The sequence below is a fragment of the Glycine max genome, chromosome 13 (genome assembly GCF_000004515.6).
Source record: "Glycine max cultivar Williams 82 chromosome 13, Glycine_max_v4.0, whole genome shotgun sequence".
NCBI lineage: Eukaryota > Viridiplantae > Streptophyta > Magnoliopsida > Fabales > Fabaceae > Glycine > Glycine max.
In genome coordinates this window covers 1,202,833-1,225,341 of record NC_038249.2, presented here as the reverse complement: position 1 = coordinate 1,225,341, position 22,509 = coordinate 1,202,833, and the positions used below count along the sequence as shown (strand labels likewise).

The 22,509-nt window shown below is 35.7% G+C and overlaps 1 protein-coding gene across 1 annotated transcript; it reads left to right on the top strand.

Annotated features, from left to right (window-relative positions):
- Positions 1-9,959: 9,959 nt before the first annotated feature.
- Positions 9,960-22,054, top strand: LOC100789028 (membrane-associated progesterone-binding protein 4). Its single transcript, XM_003542121.4, has 8 exons — positions 9,960-10,190; positions 10,340-10,416; positions 10,523-10,594; positions 10,727-10,764; positions 15,964-16,007; positions 16,240-16,286; positions 19,265-19,439; positions 21,794-22,054. Exons 1-8 carry the CDS (start codon positions 10,086-10,088, stop codon positions 21,959-21,961), a joined length of 726 nt encoding a protein of 241 aa, XP_003542169.1. The 5' UTR covers positions 9,960-10,085; the 3' UTR covers positions 21,962-22,054.
- The last annotated feature ends 455 nt before the right edge of the window (positions 22,055-22,509 follow it).

The window sequence follows — 22,509 nt, the reverse complement described above, 5'->3', positions numbered from 1 at the left end:
ATTCCGAGCATTCTCACCGTTGGAAATTTTGATATCATGTCTGAACTAAGAGAAATACCCCTCGCATTGTAGCCTTTCCTTTCCCGCAGAAACCCAAAGCTGTCTTGGTAAAACTACGATCCCGGTTTCGTTAACCGTTGGATTGTTGTGAATTTTGGATATGTTGTTCGCAATTCAATTGCGCACGCTTTGACCGTTGGGATTTGCGAGATAATGTTCTTGTAGGGAGAAAAAGGAATCGCGTGAAGATAGTCCAAATGGAGGCTTTTATCCCTTCTGTGTTTCTCTGACGTTTGGTACTCTACCGGAGCAATCGGAGGAAAAACTGGAGAAATTTTAGGGAACCGCTAGAGATGACGCTATCGCTATGGGAAGACACGTGAATCCGCTTAGAGGTAAGGGATGAGTTTTTCGCAATTGGGGGTTAGAATGAACATGTGTAGGGATCCTTAGAGAACTAAATTTGGGTTTCTTTTGGGATGTTTATTGAATTATAATTTTTCTTTATGATTATGAATACAATATTATTGTGTTCTATGTACCAATTGACGTCCTGATGAGAATTGATTGATAAACTTGAGTGCTCTTGATGTCTTTGTGTTAACCCATGATTTTGATTAATTGATTTTGATACAATTGTGAGAAACTATTTCAGAGGTTTTACATCCCATGTTGTGATAAAATCTTTTGTATAAATTGTTATGTTGAGGTTATGAAATGATGATTCAAACTGTGAGTATGTGATAAATTGAACATGTGACGGATGATGAAATACATGTGTATTGAGATGAGATGTGTGTATTGAGTTGTGAACTATGAACTGTGCAATCACACAATTGTAAGACCCTTTAAGGGCGACGAGTATTGTGATGGGATCCACTGTGGGAACCCGACGAGTTAAAATGATTTTGAAAACAATTGAGTAGATGTGTGTATTGCATAGTTCATAGGTAAAGTGTATATGATTCATGAGGTGTGATAACATGTTAAATTGAGATTATACCATTGTGATTGGGATTAAGTGTATGTGATAAATTGAGTATATATATGATTGAGATATATATGTGCATTGAGTTGTGAACTATGAATTGTACAATCACACGATCATAAGTCCCTTCAAGGGCGACGAGTTGATGTTAAGTCCCTTTTAGGGTGACGAGTTGATGCTAAGTCCCTTTTTGGGCGACGAGTTAATGATAAGACCCTTAAAAGGCGACGAGTTAAAATTATTTTGAGAACAATTGAGGAGTCGTGTGTTTTGTACAGTTCATAGATAGAGTCTGTGTGCTAAAATGTTTTCTGGGTTGGACCTGAATCAGGAGGGAGAGGCCCTGACGGACTCTTCGGAGTGTAGGCCTTGGGGGTCACACGGTTTGAGTGTTCCTTTAAGCCTATGTTGATCCCATATGGTTGGAGCATTCTCGCAAAACACTATGACCCTGACTGGTCTCCCTATGATATTACCTAGTGAGAGTGACTTGACTTGCTAGTGTGTGGTTTGTCTTGTCATGTACTCCTAAGCGCCCGACGAGGTTTTTCAATGACATGGTACCACATTGCATATAGGCTTGAGTCTTAGCATAACTGTTGCATACGCTTGCTAATTGTTTATTATGAAATTGATGTGTTATTATGTCTTGATCGGAGTGTGTGGTTCCTGTGTATTGTGATTGATGATTGAAAAGTGTGATTGATGAATGACAAGGTGATGAAATAGTGTGAGATATGCTAAGTAAATTGTATTTGGCTACTATATGTTGTGTTGTTTCTCTCTAGTAGTTAGAAATGTGATAACTCACTCCCGGTTTGCTGTTTGTGTTTGGATCCTGTGATGATCTTGAACTTTGTGTTCGGGGGAGCAGATGAATAGGTGGATGACTATGAAGAACCTCATGCTAGAGGACACGGGAACACCACGCTCTGATAGGATGTGACATTAGGATATAGGTTCTATATTAATTGTATGAAACTTAGATGGCCTTCTTTGAGCCGAGATGACTTTATTATTTGGACAAGTTTGAATATGATGTAGAAGAAAGTGAATGTGAGCCTTTTACCCATTTGAAAGGCTTGTATTTTAAAATGTTTTAAAAATACTTTTAATTAATATTTGAATTTTTACTCCTTTATTAATATATATGTGAGGGGTAGAGGGTGTCACAAGTGTTACAAAATACTTGTATTCATCCAAACTTTTGTTTGTGAAAGCTAGGAGTGACTTACTGTTAAACAATACTTGGGTTTCTTAGATTCGGGGGGAGTCTAAGAAAATGTCAAAAGTGGTATTAAGAATACTTGTAAAGCCAGGAGAGACGGGTTGGAATACTTGTTATGTAATCAAGTTTTGATTAGTGGAACCCTTTACTAGTGAGTAAAGGAGAATTGGATATAGCTCAGGTTGAGTGAACCAGTATAAACCAAGTGTTTTTACTTCTCTCCATAACGATTTATGGAGCATTCTTATAGCATTATCTATCATCTTTTTAACATCAAGTGTTTATGTGAAAAACTATATTAAGAACTCTCTCTTTTATCAAGTCACTGGACAACCATATTGATCTTCATTATATATTTGTTTTATCTTTACTGGACAACTTGCCACACACATATCATTATCTATATCTGCTTTAATATTGCAAAAGTTTATATCTTTGATATACACACTATTCAATCCCCCTTTTAGTGTGTTTATTTTTATTTCAATATTTGCAACTTCAGTCTCAATTTTGTTAATGATCCAGGTTGTATCAGACCATGACTTGTTCATGAAAGTTGAAAATATTTCTTCAAGCTTTCTATAGCCACCACGAATAGTTCAATTGCATTTTTGGAACTTCAAATATAATGTCAATAATGAACTCATCTTGTTGATGAAATTTCATTCTGAGTATGTTGCAACAATGTTGTTCTTCATGCCATGTACATTGTGCAAATCTTCATGTCTGCAACATTCTTCTTGTCCTTTAGTTGTTGATTACTTCTTATGGCTTGAAGTTTTCTCTTCATCCAATGAGCATGTTGACTTCTTCATTTCAGTACACAGCCAAGGACACTTTGAGTCTTTTTTTGAGCTTTCAATCCAATTATCCTTTTTGAGTGATTCATGTTATCCCTGAGTTTACTTCAATTGTTGTTCATTATAGAACTTGTCTTTTTTTATTACACTTAAGCAAACCCATCGGTAAGCATAAACTCTTAAGGCTTATGATTTGTTCAAAAGGTTTGTCATAATTCAAACACAAATGGTTTTGGAAATAACAAGATTTATGTTTTATATATGATTCTCACATGTTATGTTCGGTATATGATGACAATTAATTATATTTTTAAGTTTTAAGTTCTATGTTATTTTATTATGCTTTTTTTTTGTAACCTTACCCTCACGTTATTGCATATGTGGTTTGTGCCTGTGATGTTCCTGTTTCAGACGTACGTAGGGAGCAAATGGCTAGAAGGTGGCTCTATATCTCTCAGAGGCTTCATTGATATGCATACTTCGATGTGAAGACATGATTTCTATCCTTCATTTCCTTTTTAGCATTATGTATAGTGTTTACCAGCTCAGAGCCTAAATAGCTTATCATTATAGTTTTTTTTATGTTTATATGCATGTTTTGAGGAGATTTGAGTTGCTCTGATGTTGTATATGTTTATATTATGTTGGAGAGTCGTAAGACACATAGTTTATTCAATTGTGTGTGATGCAATCCTACCCCGCGAGGGCATTGGCTAGAAGACTCCAAGTAGATTGGGCTAGAGATTCAAGGAAAGGCCCTAGGGTTCTCATGAGCCTTAGGGTAGATTTTGAGCCCATGGGCTAAGTATGAGCCCGCTTATCTTTGTAAATATTAGAATAGGTTTTTCCTTTGTCTAGGCCTTGTATTTTGGCCATTCTAGTAGCATAGGGTTTTAGCCTTGTATTTCGGGGCATTTTGAGTTGTCTTTGTAATAAGGACTTTTTTTGTTATTTTCATGTTTTTTTGTCATGGGGGTGAGCTTAGCTATTATAGGGGGTGTGTAGCTAAGCTCTAGCTTCTCATCTCAAGGAGGTGAGCTTAGCTATTAGAGAGGTATGTGTAGCTAAGCTCTAGCTTCTTTAGAAATCTTCTTAAGGAAGCTTCTCAAGGAGGTGAGCTTAGTTATGAGAGGGGTGTGTGTAGCTAAGCTCTAGCTTCTCAAGGAAGTTTTCTCAAAGAAGCTTCTCAAGGAAGTTTTTTCAAGAAAGCTTCTCAAGGAAGCTACCTAGTCTATAAATAGAAGCATGTGTAACACTTGTTGTAACTTTGATGAATGAGAGTCTTGTGAGACACAACTCAAAGTTCAACTTCTCTCCCTTTTTCTTCCTTCAATTTCGTGCTCCCCCCTCTCTCTTTCTCTCCCTCTTTCTTTTCCTCCATTGAAGCATCCTTCCAAGCTTCTTATCCAAGGCTCATCTTGGTGGTGAAGCTCTTTTTTTCCACGGCTTATTCCTTAATGGATGGCGCCTCCTCTCACCTCTTCTCCTTTGTCTTCCGCTGCATCTCCATGGTGAAAAATCACCATTGAACGACCTCATTGAAGCTCAAAGGCTTAAATCCTTGTGCTTTTTTGGTGCCCAAAATAGGTCGTTCAATGGTGATTTTTCAATTAGCCCCGTTAAAACTCGTCAAAGGAGAAGAGGTGAGAGGAGGCGCCATCCATTAAGGAATAAGCCGTGGAAAAAAAGAGCTTCACCACCAAGATGAGCCTTGGATAAGAAGCTGTGGAAGGATGCTTCAATCGGAGGAAAAGAAAGAGGGAGAGAAAGAGAGAGGGGGGAGCACGAAATTGAAGGAAGAAAAAGGGAGAGAAGTTGAACTTTGAGTTGTGTCTCACAAGACTCTCATTCATCAAAGTTACAACAAGTGTTACACATGCTTCTATTTATAGACTAGGTAGCTTCCTTGAGAAGCTTCTTTGAGAAAACTTCCTTGAGAAGCTAGAGCTTAGCTACACACACCCCTCTTATAACTAAGCTCACCTCCTTGAGAAGCTTCCTTAAGAAGATTCCTAAAGAAGCTAGAGCTTAGCTACACATACCTCTCTAATAGCTAAGCTCACCTCCTTGAGATGAGAAGCTAGAGCTTAGCTACACACCCCCTATAATAGCTAAGCTCACCCCCATGACAAAAAAACATGAAAATAACAAAAAAAGTCCTTATTACAAAGACAACTCAAAATGCCCCGAAATACAAGGCTAAAACCCTATACTACTAGAATGGCCAAAATACAAGGCCTAGACAAAGGAAAAACCTATTCTAATATTTACAAAGATAAGCGGGCTCATACTTAGCCCATGGGCTCGAAATCTAACCTAAGGCTCATGAGAACCCTAGGGCCTTTCCTTGGATCTCTAGCCCAATCTACTTGGAGTCTTCTAGCCAATGCCCTTGCGGGGTAGGATTGCATCATTCCCTCCACCTTGGAAAGGATTTGACCTCAAATCCCGAGGTTCTTCATACTCTGGGCTCCTTCCCTCAACACCTGTAAAAAGAACAAAAACACATGTATTAGTGGTGTTTGGTATGTTGAAGTAAGGTAAGGTCTAAAAACCCATTTCCTGGGCATCTTCCCATGAAGGAACATGGTTTCTCACCAACTCAATGAGTGGTGCTACAAGTATAGAAAAACATGGGATAAACCTTTTGTAAAAGTTTGTTAAGTCATGGATGCCCCAAATTTTTCTTATACTTGGTGGAGTGAGCCACTCAGGAATGACCTTTATTCTCTTAGGGTTCATGGGAACCCGTTGATCACTATTTGAAAAATTAAGAAAAGTAACGCAATAAAACATACCTTTTTCTGTATTTTCATATTGATTATTCCTACCAAAAAGTATGACAAACCTAAGGTGTCCCATATGAGTACCTAAGTTTGTATTGAAACTAAAAATAAGAACAAACCTACCTAATGGGTCCCTATGTACACACACCATGAAGATGTTAGGTGTACGAGTGATTTTACAAAAGAGGGTTGCACCACTCAAAACATTCATCATACCACCTATTTTAGGGACTTGGTGCCTAATAATACCTATTTTGGGCACCAAAAAAGCACAAGGATTTAAGCTCTTGCGAACCAAACCCTCATCCAACAACTTCTTTACTTGAGGAATAAACTCAAGCCCAAGAGGTGTTGCAATGCTAGCAAGTGTCTTTTTACAAAAGAGAAAATGTGGAGGTTTTCTAAGAGGGAAAGTTTCTTTAATGTTTGTCTTTATTATAAAATGAGTTTCCTTCTTAGCTAACCTCTTGGAGGAGACATTTACCTCCTTACACTTCTCTTTAACCACTAATGGTTGTCCATCTTCTTGGGGGTAGATTTCTTCACTAGATTCTTCCCCTTTTGCTTCTTCACTTTCACTAGAGGAAGGTGAAGTAGTAGCCTCATCTTGGCTACTATAAATGTCTTGGCCCCTCATAATCATGGTTTTTGTGGTGGGGCATTGAGAAGTAATGTGTCCTCTTCCAAGACATTTAAAGCACTTTATAGAGCTAGTTTTCTCTTGCATACTAGCCTTAGGGGCTTGCTTTTCTATTGTCTTCCCCTTATCATCTTTGGGCTTAGAAGGTGTCACCCCTAAGATGCCTTGACCTTGGTCTTTCTTTGGATAAGAGTGAGAGCCATAAGATTTTGAAGTAGACTTCTTTTTAAGTTGTTGCTCTACCCTTATTTCCCAATCTAAGTTAGCCTCTACATTGTCCTTCCCATGAAAGTATGAGAGGTTAATGTTAGCCTCTTGAGGCTTTCTTTCCTTTTCTCTTCTATGGGAGTGAGGTCTAAGATGTGACCTATGCCTTCCTTTGTAATAGTCACGAAGTTCTTCACTTAGGCTCTTGCAAGAGTTATGACTACTATAGGAGGCATGTTTTTCTCTTTTCATTTCTTTCATTATTTTTCTTCTTTCTTCCTCTCTTATTTTCTTTCTTTCATCTTGACTTATTTCTTCCACTCTTTTTTTTTCCTTTTTCTTTTCTCTCTTGTTTTTCTTTCCATAACTTGAGGGAACTCAACTCATCTAAGATTCTAGATAAAGGGTCTTTATGACTAGTACCATCGCCATTAACACTAGATGAATGATGACTCATGTTGGTTTTTAAGTTGTGGTTCTTTCTTGTTGGAGGTTTGAAAACAAAAGGTAAAAGAAACTATGGTTGAAACTAGCCAAATAAACACTAAAAGAGGTGTGAAAGATAAGGTAAAAAAACTAATTGGTAAAATGCAAGCTATCTAGGCGGTTTGACAATGGAAGGTAAAAGAAATAAGCTATGAAAGTAAGCAAGAAATGTAAACTAGGTGAATCCTAAGAGTGTTTGGATGACCACATTCAAGGTTCCCAACAAAACACTCACTATCCTAAGTAAAAATTGCCTAAAATTATTACACACAAATAGAAGTTTGGTAACCTATTGGAGGCTCCCAACACACTTCCAATGAAAGGCCTTTTTGTTACAAAAACTTGAAAGCAATGAAGGTAAGTAAATTTCAAATTACAAAATAACAAAACGGTCCTCAATTTTGGTGGTTGTTCTCTCTTTGGTGATTCACTCAATTTGGAGTGCTTCTACGTCCAATAGCTCTTAAGGTGGTTGGCCCCTTGCTTCTGGACTCAAATTCTTCAAGGGATGGCACCAATCCTCCTTCCAATTCCTATATGGCAACCCACAAACAAGGAAACAAAGAGACAAGCAATAACCAAAGACCAAAAAAAAATGAAATGAAAGCTAAACCAATGGAGTTTTAACAAGACAATTTTTCAAGGATTATTCAACAATTAAAGCAATGAAAAGGACATAGAAGCAAGCTAGGACTCAAAGAGAAACTTAGAATGGCTCTAGAGTAGAGTAAAAAAACTGGAAAAAAAAAAGGCTCAACAAAAATCTAGCTTTGGCACTTGTCTTCACACTAATTTTGAATTGAAATTTCCAATTATAGAATAAATTTTGAGCCAAAACAACAAGCACCCTTCCCTTTCACCTTTTTTTTCTGGATACTGATTTTCCTGTCAACTTGTGAGATTTTTCGTATTTTTTCCTTTTATCCAAATCACTTGTTTCTTTTTTTATAACTTTTTTCCAGATGTCTAGAAAATTCAGTAAAAATTTCAGCTCAAAATTCGAAGTAACCAATTCTTAGTAATTTTTACAAGTTTGTATGTCCAAGCTGCCAGCACCAGCGATTTGTTTCTTTAAGCATGGTATATTGATTGCTTTGGGCTTACTTTCAACCTTCCTATGTATGTTGAACTCACTAGGATTGTTTACCACAGTTTTCGGAGTTCAATATTCACTTAGGATCAACATTTCAGCCAGCAATTCAATCACCAAAACTCAAATTCACAATAGACACAATCATAAAGAAACCTAAAAGTTCAAGAAAAGGTTCACAATCAAAAACTCTCTAAGAATTTTGCATGAACATGTTAAGGACTAATTAACATGAAAGATTTGACTCAAATCAAATAATAGGCTAAAAGAATTTCATACACTCATGAACAAATGAGTTAGACAAAGAAACAAGAAAATAAAATTCAGCACAACATAAGAAATCTTATGTGACAAGTTTCATGACTAGACATGACTTCTATGACAAAACTACAATAGGTGAACAAGTCACTCTAGATTTTTGAGGTTTTCTTCTACTTTAATATTTTTGTAAGAAAAATTTATTACAGTTTTTTTATTTCTATATAACAACATTAAAAGACAGATAAAAAGGAACAAAATGAATTTTAATTAGTGGAACATTTAATTGAAAATTTGTTTTAAATGCACATTTATTATTTGGGAAAAGGTAATAATTTTAATGCATTCATTTATTATATTTATGATTTTTTTAATGATAAAATATGAAATTTAAAAAATAAAATATAAAAGAGCTATTAAGTTATCATTATGTACAAATTTATTTTAATGATCTGTAATATACTAGTTGATAATATTTTTCGTCAAAACAAAGTTTGATAATATTTAAAAAATTAATAATATGTAATTTTCATTTATATTATGAATATTGGAAATAACTAAAAAATTTAAAATATACTTTACTCGATTTTTTATAGCATATATTTTACTCGATTAAAGTAGCCAATTTAAATAATTAAATATACGAATATAACTAATTAAAAAAATTAATTTCTTTAACTTAATTTAGAAACCTAATTGAATAAAAAAGTTCAAAACCTAATTAAAAGAGGGTTAAATTTTTCTAGAGACTTGCAAATTAATTTAACTTAATTATTTAGGTTAATTGAGTCAATAACCGGTCAGTTTAGATTAAATAAAAAAATAAAATATTTTTTTTGTTAATTATACTATTGTTGTAAAATATTTATTTAGTCTATTGACTTATTGATTAATTTTTTATTTCATTATACAATAAAACAACTTAATAATAAAATAATATTTTTTACTTATTTTATTTCAATGTATTTTGTTGTAGGCCAAATTATTTATTTAATTCTTTATCTTAGTTTTTTGTCTTCTGTTTGATTATTTATGTTTTAAAAAATTGAATTTGGTCTTTCATCTTTTTTTTAGTTCAATTTAATTCATTATATTTTTAAAAATTTATTTGATAATTTATATTTTTTTTAGTTTGACTATTTCATCCTTTAAAGATAATATCGTTAATCGTTTAAGAATGATTTTCTTTTTACAGAAACAAAATGGAGGAGAAAAGATGAAAATTGAAAAAAAAAATCATTTTGTAATAATTAGTAACTTTAATCTTAAATAAATTGAAGGACTTATTTTTTAAAAAATAAACAATCAAATTAAAAAAAATAAAGGACGAAGTAAACTTTTTAAAAAGATAAAAAAACTAAATTAAATAAAAAATAAAATAAATAATCGAATTAAACTTTTTAAAAAATAAAAAATATATGATAAAAAATCAAACTAAAAAAATTAATAAATGAGTACTCTCTTGTCTTGATTCTATTCTTTACCAACAATCGAAGTTTAGCATAGGAAACACAAGATTACTACTCTCTTGTCTTGTTTAGTTTTTATGACTATGACTATGTCTCTGTCTCTGAAACTGAACTGAATAACATTAACACAGCGATGTCGTTGAAAACGTTAACAACCTCTCCTCTTTCGGGAATCACTGTTTTGGTCCTTCTCCTCGCTCTCCTTCTCAGATTTTACATCAAATTCGACACCGCTGAGGTCAATGTTCCTAACCCACAAAAATTTAAATTCTGGGTTTTTAGATTTTTCTCAATTGGGTCATAAAAGATCCCATTTTTATTTATTTTTAATCAATGGAAATATCAGTTACTTAGTCAAGGATTTTGACTCTGCTTTTTGTTTTGCAGAGGTTGTTCAGTGCTGAAGAGCTATCATTGCTCAATGGAACTGATGAAGGGTTGCCAATCCTTCTAGGAATTCTTGGGTATTCCCCTCTCTCAATTCATTGAATGACATAGTTGCAATTATGGTGTTGCTTTAAATTGTTAAGTCTAATATATGAATGATTTTTTTTTTATTGTTTTTGTTAGATCCGTGTTTGATGTAACCAAGGGAAAATCTCATTATGGTTCAGGAGGGGGATACAATCATTTTGCTGGCAGGTATATATGTTCTTAAACCCTTTTTTCACCCCAAACATGTTTTTTTTTTGGAATCATATGAAATATTTACATTTCAACTCTTATTAACTGCAATTTGTTTTCTTTTTTCTTTCTTTTTGTGCATGTATTCAGGGATGCTTCTCGCGCATTTGTCTCTGGAAATTTCTCAGGTAAATGAGTTGTGTAGGTTGTTGAGGTTGGTGTTTCTTAAAGTGAGTGAATATTAATTCAGAATTGGGGACACTCTACCACAAACGTTGAGAACTGCATTTTCCCCATCGACTATGGAGAGATGAGAGAATTTGTAATGTTCTATATGCAGTGTCGCGAAAATCTTGATTTCACTTAATTATTGTTCCAAAATTGCTTATTTTGAGTAATTTCTAATATTCACTTTGTGATAGGGTAGAGTAGCACTCCTTGTATTCGAGGTCAAGGCACCTCCAGAATTAGAGAGAGAGAGAGAGAGAAATTTGTTATGAATTCTGTCTGCCTTCATTCATTCAATTCTACCCTATTTAACAAACGTCACATGCCAATCATTGGCAAGCCGCAATTCTAGGAAAAGGAATCTTCCAACATGGAAGGATACACAACGGAAATAATAAAAGTATGGCAGAAATAACAAAGTTTCATCAACGTGTCCACATAGTCATTTAGGTACTTGGGCCTATGGGTAGTTCTCTTGGGCCGCACCATGGTATTACTATCATCACCCACCGCTGGGAGAGACACCTTGTCCTCAAGGTGGAACATAAGTTGCAAGTCATCCCACTTCTCCCAAGTGGTGTCTTCAGGGGCTAAGCCACACCATTGAACTAAGACCAGCAAAGTAGGAGGTGAAGTAGCGTTGTCCCATTTGCTGTCCAGGATAGCCAAAGGTTTGATCAGAGGATGTTTGTCATAAGAATTAGGAGGTAGAGGGTCTATCACATGCACCAAAGGACCCTGATGTGGCTTAAGTAAGGAGTAGTGGAAAACATTATGTATCTTGGATGTGGGGGGAAGATCCAAGTGGTAAGACACGACACCTATTTTTTCTGAAATTTGAAAAGGCCCATAAAATCTCTTAGAGAGCTTGTTGTAATTGGCAAGAGAAACTGAGGTCTGACGATAGGGTCTTAATTTGACATAAACCCAATCACCAATGTGATAAGAAACATCATGCCTTTTGTCATCAGCCTGAGACTTCATTGCATTCTGAGCTTTCAAAAGACGAGTCTTTAAGGTTGTCAACATGTCCTGCCTTGAAGAAAGGAAGTTATCTACAGCTTCCACTTGTGACGAACCCATTAGATACTGTGGTATTGAAGTGGGAGGTTTGCCATATGTTGCCTCAAAAGGTGTAAGGCCTGTAGTGGAATGGATGGACGTGTTATAAGACCATTCAGCCAAAGAAAGAAATTTGTACCACTTAGAGGGTTGATCATGCACAAATGACCAAAGGTATTGTTCCAATATGCGGTTAAGGACCTCAGTTTGTCCATCTGTCTCTGGATGATAGGAGGTACTCATTCGGAGTTTGGTCCCACATAGTTTGAACGATTCACGCCAAAATTGACTAACAAATGTAGGGTCTCAGTTGAAACTAAACTCCTCGGAAAGCCATGTAGCTTGCAAATCATATCCATGAAAAAGGAGGCAACTTTGAATGCTGTAAATTGTGAGGGCAGGGCACCAAAATGGGCTCCCTTTGAAAATCTATCAACAGCAACCAAGATGGCAGTGTACCCATGGGAAGGTGGAAGGCCTGTAATAAAATCCAATGATAAGTCTTCCTGAATAGAAGATGGGATAGGAAGGGGTTGGAGTAACCCAGCTGGGCACTTTGTTTCATATTTGGTTTGCTAGCAAGTGATGCATTGTTGGACAAATTGCTTCACTTCCTTGCGCATAGTAGGCCAGTAAAAATTCTCGTGTAGTCTATGCAGAGTTTTTGCAAAACCCATGTGGTCTCCCAAGGGTGTTTTATGATATTCTTCCATCAAAACTGACCGAAAGGGGTTGAACTTGCTGTTATGCAGCTTGAAGTCAGGGTGGGAAGATGGATCAGTTTGAACTTGCTGTAATAACGTTTTAAAAGCATCACTATCATACAGCGTGTTGCGCAAAGCATCTAAAATAGTAAAATTAGGCAAGGACACAACAAAGTAATGGCCTTGCTGAGTATCCGAAATTCGAGACAATGCATCAGCAACAAGGTTGGATTTCCCAATCTTATACTGGATGAAGTAATTGTATCCCAACAGCTTGGACAAATACACCTGCTGTTTCGGGGTTTGAATAATTTGGCTCATTAGTTCCTTCAGGCTCTTGTGATCTGTGAGTATCACAAAGGAATGCCCCAGTAAATATTGCCTCCATTTGCGAACAACAGTGGTAATGGCATGCAATTTGCAAACCTAAGTAGAGGCATGTTGTAATCGTGGACAAGCAATAGGATGTCCACGTTGCATAAGCACTGCCCCCATGGCTAAACCCGAAGCATCTGTCTCAAGAGTGAAAGGAATGAAAAAATCTGGTAAGGCAAGAACAGGAGCCCGGGTCATGGCTCGTTTGAGCTAATCAAATGCAATTTGTGCTTCGGAGTTCCAATGAAAATTGTCCTTTTGCAACAATGTAGTAAGGAGTGAGGCAATATTAACATAACCTTGAATGAATTTTCTGTAAAATCCTGTCAAATAAAAAAACCACGCAATGATTTGATGGTGGTAGGAGTTGGTCAATCAACCATAGCCTGAATCTTGGAAGGCTTAGGTGCAACCCCCTTTTGTGAAACAATGTGACCAAGGTATTCCTATTGATGTTGGCCAAATAAACATTTGGGTTCTTTAAGGAAAAACTGTCCACCCAGCAAGGTTTGAAAGACACATTCCAAATGTTGGAGATGAGAATCGAATGAGGAGCTGTAGACTGATATGTCATCGAAGAAGAGAGCGGCAAACTTGCGAAGAAACGGTTTGAGAAGCTCATTCATCGTTGCCTAGAATGTGGAGGGAGCATTATAAAGCCCGAATGGCATTACCCGGTATTCGTAGTGGCCTTGGTGTGTGCAAAAGGCCATTTTCGGGGTGTCATTCTCATCCAATAGAATTTGGTGAAAGCCTTGCCTTAAGTCAAGTTTGGAAAACCATGAAGCATTGCCTGATTCATCCAAGAGTTCATCGATGGTGGGCATAGGAAAACGGTCTTTTACCGTGATTGAATTGAGTGCCCGATAATCGACGCAAAAATGCCAACTTCTGTCCTTCTTCTTAACCAATAACACCGGTGAGGAAAATGCACCATGGCTCAATTTAATCATACCTGAGGATACCATTTGTGCAACTTGTTTCTCTATCTCCCCTTTTTGAAAATGTGGGTATCTATAGGGTCGAACGTTTACAAGGTTAGTGTTTGGCAAAAGGTGAATTTTGTGAGTTATATTTTTGGGTGGGGGAAGTTGGGTAGGTGTTTGGAAGAGGATGGTGGCATATTTTGTGAGAAGGGATGCTATTTCTGGGATCAGGTGAGTGAGGGTAGGCTGGGAAATATGAGGTGCATGGGAGGTAATAGCAATACGAAAAAAAGCAGAAGCAGAATAGGTTTGTATGAGACGTTTTACTTGTTGAGAGGAAACATTCTCGGGTGTTATAGGGGCGTCTACTCGAAGGGTTACAGATTCACCATTATGGAAGTACTGCATCGTCTAAGCATCATAATTTGTAATAATAGGTCCCAATTTCTTAGCCATTGGATTCCAAGCACAATGTCCGCACCACTTATGGGGAGAACATGTAAATCTACTGTGAATGGGCATCCTTGAAGGAACAGAAGGGTATTGGAACAGATTTGGACCAATACCCTTCTGTTCCTACAAGGATGCCCATTCAAACCTGTCCTCTTGCAATTTAGCTAAAGAGATAGCTTGTGACAGGGAGATTGGTTGCAAGGCCTGTACCTCTCTGCGGATTTCTGGAATAAGGCCAAAGATGAAGCAACTGAGGAGAAAGGACATGGGCAGTCCAACAATCCGGTTTGCGAGACGTTCAAATTCGTTAAGCTACTCATTGATCGAACCTTTTTGTGTCAATTTGAATAATGTTCCCTTCTGATCATCGTAGAAGGTCGGGGCAAAATGAGTTTCGAGCGCTTGTAACAGAGTTGTCCAGGACGTAATTAAACCATTTATGAACATCCACTGGAACTAGCTCAACGTCAGGCCATCCATATAGAACGAGGAGACAGTGATGCATTCTTCATCTGGAGTATTGTGATAATCAAAGAATTGGGAGATCTTAAAGATCCATCCCATGGCGTCTTGATAGGGTAGAATAACACTCCTTGTATTCAAGGTCAAGGCACCTCCAGAATTAGAGAGAGAGAGAAATTTGTTATGAATTTTGTCTGCCTTCATTCGTTCAATTCTACCCAATTTAACAAACGTCACATGCCAATCATTGGCAAGCCGCAAAACTTCGTACCCCATTGGCAAGCCGCAATTCTAGGAAAAGGAATCTTCCAACATGGAAGGATACACAACGGAAATAATAAAAGTATGGCAGAAAATAACAAACTTTCATCTACTTGTCCACATAGTCATTTAGGTACTTGGGCGTATGGGTAGTTCTCCTGGCCCGCACCATGGTATTACTATCACTTTGTTTCATTTGGTTTTGATTTTGGAAAGCCTGCTCAGATATGCGTGTTTCATTGTTTTTCAATTTTATTTGTTTCAAATTTATTTGATGTTGTACTCAAAATTGATTACATATGTCTCATCTTCTCAATGCTTTAAATTGTAGTTGAAATGGTTTGATATTAGAATAAATAAATACTAGATAACTAAATGGATAAATTATGTGCTTGTAGAATATGGTCATTCTTGATTTTAATCATAGTTCTCAATTTTTTATTTGATTGTGGACTTCCTCCACTTCATCATTCTAAAAAACGTGCCAAATGATCATCCTTTAGTTATGTTTGTATCATACCTTGTATTTATATTTCGCCAACCATAGAGATCATCTACTTCTATTCACCATAAAAATGGTCAACTACTTTTGTTTTTGATAGTAAAGAGAATTTTTATTGATGACCAAGAAGATCTTTAAATAAATAAGTAGATGGAATGCTTTAAAATTTAAGAGGAGAAAATAGAAGAGAAAGGGTTAGCAAAAATAAAATTAGGTCTACAATAGCTTGTAATTCCTTTTAAAATTTAAAATTGAAAGGCCTGTATAGACCTTGTGTTGAACAAATGGCATTGCATTAAGAGTCTTATATCACAGTAGTACCAAATAGTCGTCTTTATTGCTGTTTGTAGAAACAATTTTTTCTTTCATCATTCTAGCATGTCTTTTAACTTCTATTCCATTTTTCTCTTGTAGGAGATGGTCTCACTGACTCATTGCGTGGTTTATCTAGCACTGAGGTTGTAATTAATGAGATTTGTTTAGTTCTTATTAATTTTGTTTTCTTCATGATTTCATTAGAAGCCTAATCATACAAATTGATTTGCTCTTCTTGTCTCCTCTTTGAATTTATAGCTTCCACTTTTTTTTTTTTTTTGTGAAATAGTCATACCTTTGTCTAAATTATAGATATAGATGTAACATTCTGTTTTCAAGCCTAAACCTGAACCCCAAATTAAATGGTGCATGCAGGTGAAGAGTATTGTTGAATGGAGGGATTTCTACCATAAATCATATAAGTGAGTTAGTCGTATTTTCTGAAATGTATTTTGCTTTAGCTAACTTTTAACTAACTGATTAAAGTCATGTATGTTTTGGAATACATGTGCACCTATATTTTGACGAATTGATGCTTTTCATTGGAAATTGATTGGCTTCTTTAGGTCCTAAACTTAATACGCTACAAGGCTTGTTAGACTTAGGGAATATTAACATAACTTCTCAAGGTGTGTAGGCTTTAATTGCTTTATTAAGAAGGATAGCATAAGAACCACTAGCCAGTGTATGTTCTGAATATATTTTTGTGCTTTCTATTGCTATTACTTTATGGAATTTGTTGTTCAGAATCTACAGAGTGTTGGGTGTGTCATAGGTCCTTGGGCCAGTTTTTGGTGATTGGGTGTGGTAGTTTGTGGAACTAAAGAAGCCAATTTGTTGTCTGTGCTATATGTTGGTGCATACTGTTGGAGCTCAATTCTCATATCATTAAGCAGAGCTGAATGAGTGAGCAAATAACCTAATTATTTTAGTCCTCAAATTAGTGATATTACAGAATAAACTCATTATAAAGTGGGCTATCTAACCTATCTTAGATTTCACATAAAGGTGATTGAGGATTAACAGGGATAAAGAAAAATAATTATTTTATAAGGTGAGGAGCCTACCTCAAATAAGAAAGAAATACTATATATAATACTATCTTACTAGTTATAATATAACTTATATTAGGATTTTTGCATTTTATGTTTGAATTCTTATGAGTGGCAGTTTTTAAGTTGTGGAGAAAGTCTGTTATACCTAGGAAGAGTAAGAATATGCATGTGCATAGTCAGTTATAGTCCCTAGAAATTGGGATTTTCATTTTGGAAAATTTGATGATGAAAGAGAAGCTAGTAACCTGGAGTCCTTTCTGTTCTACTTGATTCTTCTCAGTTCTCTTCCAATCAAGATTGTACAGTCTAAAATTTTAACCTTGGAATTTTTCTTACAAATCCTTCTTCTAAGTTCTATGTCATCCAAAATCGTGATAGTGAAGCATGGTAGTTAATAACACCAATTGTTAGACAGTTGTTACAGTTATCTAGGAGAGGGGGTTGCATATAGGAGGATTATTGGGAATTTTGGACTTAGTTGTTGGAGATCTCCAGGTCCCTCAAACACCAGAGTATACTGTTGTATTTTTTTTTTTTTTGTAGTCCCTGTCTGAGCACCCCACTGCCCACTGATACAAGACTTGGGGAGTCGAGGATTCATTTCAACAATACACACTATTTTTCTGTGTTCCACTCTAATCCAGTTCTATTAAATTAAGAACAATTCCTCCTTGATAATTTTTTTTTTTTGCTGTCCAAGGCTTCCTCTGAAGCCAAACCCTTTGTCTTCATTACAGTATGCAATGGGATTACATATCAGATGACTTGTTACATACTAGTTCATAGACCTTGCACTATCCTTTGTGCTGATTTGTGTGTTCTGTGGACAGTATGCACTAAGGTAGCTGCTATTTTCACATGGAACTATTTGTTTGGTCCGTCTGGTGAATGCTAGCTGTGTCCTGTGTCCTACATTAGAACAATTTCTTATGATTATGCATAAAGGCATTGCCTAAAGGGTGGAAAACACTTTGTAGCAATATGCAGTTTATTCAATTCTTTGGTGTATTTAGTTAGAGCTTGTTAGAAATTATGTAAATACGGTAATTTTGTAAATGCTGATATTATGAGCTGTATCCATCTTATATAATTATGGTAATGCTGATGCATTCCATGCCATAGTGACCCATGGCCACCGCCCTCAGGTACCCCCATCCCTCAAGGCTGAGCCTGGTGTATTCACTATGTTAGTGCTTCTGTATCTACTAACAAAGTTGGATGGCTCTAACTATACTTGGGCTTCAACATCAAACTTTGGTTAAAGGGACAAGATTATGTGGACCACCTCACCAGTCACCACGAAGGCAGAATCAGGGGCTGAGGCTGACCATTTCAAGTGGATTAAGATTGGGGCTCAACTTTATAGTGTTATCAAATCAAATCCACTTTTCATCCTTCCCTTAAGCAGATTTTTTGTGTTCATGACACTTGCGGGTCTATCTGGGAGCAAGCCCTTGATCTCTACAACAATCATACTCAACGTGGTTATGTATTCCCAAAATCTCATGACTTGGACAAACTTTTGCTTCTTGCTGACACCCTTTCCAAGGAGCTTCAACTATACAAACCTTTTTCATGTTGTTGGTTTTGTATGGGCTGCCTGGCATAGTATTCCATGGTTTGTGATAAGATCATCTACTATACCTACTCTGTATTCTTCACAGTTCACTTTGTTGCTTGTAATTCAAACACCATTGAATTTATCACGTGTCGCCATTTTCTCTCTCTAAACACAGCTAATTAAATTGCTGGCATATTTGATGGAATCTCTCTGCCCCTCAACTTTTTTCTGGGATATGATTGTGTGTATGGGACTTCTCTCCTTTGTTCTCTCTTAGAATGTGGGTTTGAGCCTAACTCAATCTCAAAAGTTAGCTCATAGAGTGAGATTTGCCGCTCACTTATATAGTTTATCTTGGTACTATCTCTAACCTATGTGAGACTTAGATTTTTTTTCAATACACCCCCTCACGCCCAGAGCACTATTAGGCTTGGTGCATGGATAATATGGTGGGTGGCCTGTTAGTGAATCTAGGATAGGCTCTAGTATCATCTTAGAATGTGGATTTGGTCCTAACTCAACCCTAAAAGCTAGCTCGTAGGGTGCGAGTTGTCCCCCACTTATATAATCTATCTTGGCACTATCTCTAGCCTAAGTTGGACTTGGGTTTTTTTCCCAATATTCTCCTTTACTGTGATTCTCTGATAGGAACTTAGATCAGAAACACGACACAGAACTGGAAATATAAATTATAATCTCCTTCCTAATATGCGCCTCTCCTATTTGTTTTACACAGCATGTTACTTTAATGCTTACCAGATTTTTCTTATCCTTATTGTTATAGGTATGTTGGCAAGCTAGTTGGCCGATACTATGATAGCCAAGGGAATCCTACAAAATATTTAAAAGGAGTTGAAGCGAAGGCTGCCAGAGGTGCACAGCTTCTAGAAAAGCAGAAGATTGAAGAGGCGAAACTACCTTCGTGCAATTCGAGATGGAGTCAAGATGAAGGTGGTGAGGTATGCAATGTTATTGTTGTTTGTAACCAGTTTATCTTTATTTTATTAACTGATTTTATTTCTCCAGCATGATATATCAAGTGATTAGGAGGGAATCATGATTTTCTTATTATTTTTTCAATTCTTTGATATAAGGTTACCTTGTTACTTTTATGTTGCTCATTTTTGCTTCCAAAGTACTTGAATTCGAAACTTAAAGTGGAAAACAAATGAAATATGACAGTAAACTACATGGAATAGGATGAAAGTTTGTGCAGAAATTAATTTGATCAGCTTTGATTGTATTAGCATAAGATTAATGAAGCAATTGGCCAAAATTTAGTTTGATATCTACATTAAAGTTTAAAGAAATATGTCCTTATTCGCTGCATGTGACTTGCAAAAGATGTCCATCGCAATGTGCCATAGTTTGCTGAGTCAAGAATCTCAAGATGTGACTTAAAAATGTATTAAAACATAAAAATAAATGGAGTCTCCTTGCGTTCCTGGTTTGCTGTGACAATTTGGCAACTCCACTAGGTGGTAATATACGAAAAAAAGTAGAAGGAACATTGGAAAATTTATTATAGGAAAAAAGGAAGTAAAACTGAGTTAAGAAAATGATGCAAAGACCAAAGGTATGATAGAAAGGATAAAATTCATGCATATTTTTAACATTAATGTATCAACAACACATGACCATTGTTAGGAACCAAGAATTAAAATGAGAAAGAAAAGAAAGGATTTTATTGACCAGTAAGAAAAGAACAGAAAATAGGAGAGAAAACTCTTCACAAAAGATTTCTCCTTTCACGAAGAGCTAATGCTCAATCTACAAATGATAAGATCTCCCTCTCTCCTATCCTTCTTCTCCTATTTATATCTAATAAACCCCTCTATCTAACTAACTAACTAACCCCTTAACTAACCAATCAATATCCTAACTGTAGTAACTAACTAATCAATAGTCTAACTGTGTTAACTAACTTTCCCTTCTCCTTATATCCTAACAACCATGATAATATCAAACAGTTGATTACAGGTCTTAAAAGATAAAGGCATAACATTCATTACTCAAAGTACATCAAGATTAAGATTTGTGATCCCCTGGGATCATCCATGCTAATAGATTCAACAAGGGCAGAGTCCAATGTGATCACTTCAGCAGGTACTGGAAAAATTCTTCCTGGTGTGGAGCACTGGACTCTACCCTTGCTAAATCTATTAACACCCTGGATGATCCCAACGAAGTGCAACTACTAATCTGTTCAAGCTACAATGAAATGCCAATGGATAACTAGGAACCTAAATCCTTGCTTGATTTGATATACTTTGACTAGTTAGTGTTATGCTTTTATATTCTAAGACTAGTAACCAAATGGTTCGATACTTTCATGGTGATAGGGTTAAGAGAATGCCTAAACCTCTTGTTACCAAAGTGTATGTTAGGCGCCAGCCTGGCAGTAATAGGAATAACTAACCGAATTCTGTTAGGAATAACTAACAGAATTCTGTTAGTTAAAGAGTACTATAAATAAGAGCTTTAACTGGTTGTAAAGGGGTGTTTTTTGGCATATTGGGATTTGGGACTAACTGAATTGGGATTTAGTTAGAGTTGGTTAGAGAAGTTCAAGTGAATTGGGATTCAGTTGAACCTTTTTCAGTTGTAATTCTCTGTTCTGAGTTCTTCTTTTATAAGCAATAAAGATTCTTAGTGATTTACTCTCTGTTCTTGGTGTTTGGCTTTGTTTTCTTCTATTTTCTTTATCCGTGAGTTGCCAGTGTTATCACATGGTCATGTTTTGTTGTGAAGCTAATCTTATAAGTATGCCTGAATTGTATTCTATCATATCTTTTTGACCTTTCTACCCATCTCTTAACTTTGTTTAACTTTATTTTTTCTTCTCATGATAAATATGCTAATATTCATTCTAAATTCTTTGTAAATTACCTCCTCGTGGATTCAATAAATTGTTGCAATGTGCAGACACGACTACTCCTTTGACAATTGTCCGGATGCTGTTTGACAACTGGGATTAAGGCTCTGTTTGGATAATTCTCAAGAAAGCAAAATGAAAAAGTTTCTTCTGTAGAAACTCTCGTTTAGTTTCTCCAAAAGTTTATTTTAACTAGTGCATAATCTAATTTTAAGTTTATAAAGGGAAGTTTAATTAATTTTACTTTCTTTTCTTTTTCTGCAAATGCTTAGTGATAAGTTTATCCAAACTGACTTTCCCACTGTGGGGGAAACACAAATTTATTTGTTGCAACTGAAATTGTCTGAAAGCATGTTTTCTAATTGTCACTTCATTATAGCCACATTGATGCAGATTGCTTACAAGTTATTTTGACACAGATTTGGCTCTTTTGATCAGGTATGGTGTGATGTTGGTTACCCTAGATTGGTTCAGAGGCCACTAGAGATTGCTTTGACAGGGAAGATGAGTAAGCGTTGTGCATGCTTTGAAGATTCTCAGTTGGACCAACCTGGCTTAGAGGTATATGAAGGGTGTGATTACCATGCTACCAGGTGCAAAGTTTAATCAGGAATCAAACACCAACGGAAGAAATTTTTTTTTAGCTATCTGTATGTATATTAAAAGCTTAATTTAGTGAAGCTGGTAATTATTTTTGTACATTGTTGCTTTTATTTTGAGGGTTGCTTTATGCTATTTTTATTCCGGAATAATCACTCTTCTTTAACAATTAAATTTAAAATTGTGCTATATGCCCCGCACTCTGTAACAGGAAAAAAAAAAAAAAGTCAAGTATATATTAATATTTAATGGATTTTTAAATAAAAATAGGGTATTTCTTTACTGAGAAATAAGTAGATATTATTAAACTCTTGTTTTTGGAGTCAATAAAATAAGATAATTATTTTGATTCAATTTGAATTAATACATAAATCTTCTCATGTTTCAATTTTATTGCAAAATAAAAAAAACTATTTACAAATCTTTTTCTTGTTTAAAATATAATAAAGATTTCCTAAATATATGATGTTAGTGATAGTAATTTTTAATGATGTGAAATACACATACAAATTATTTTTTTAATTAATAAGAGAAGTTTATTTTGTTTTTTTCTT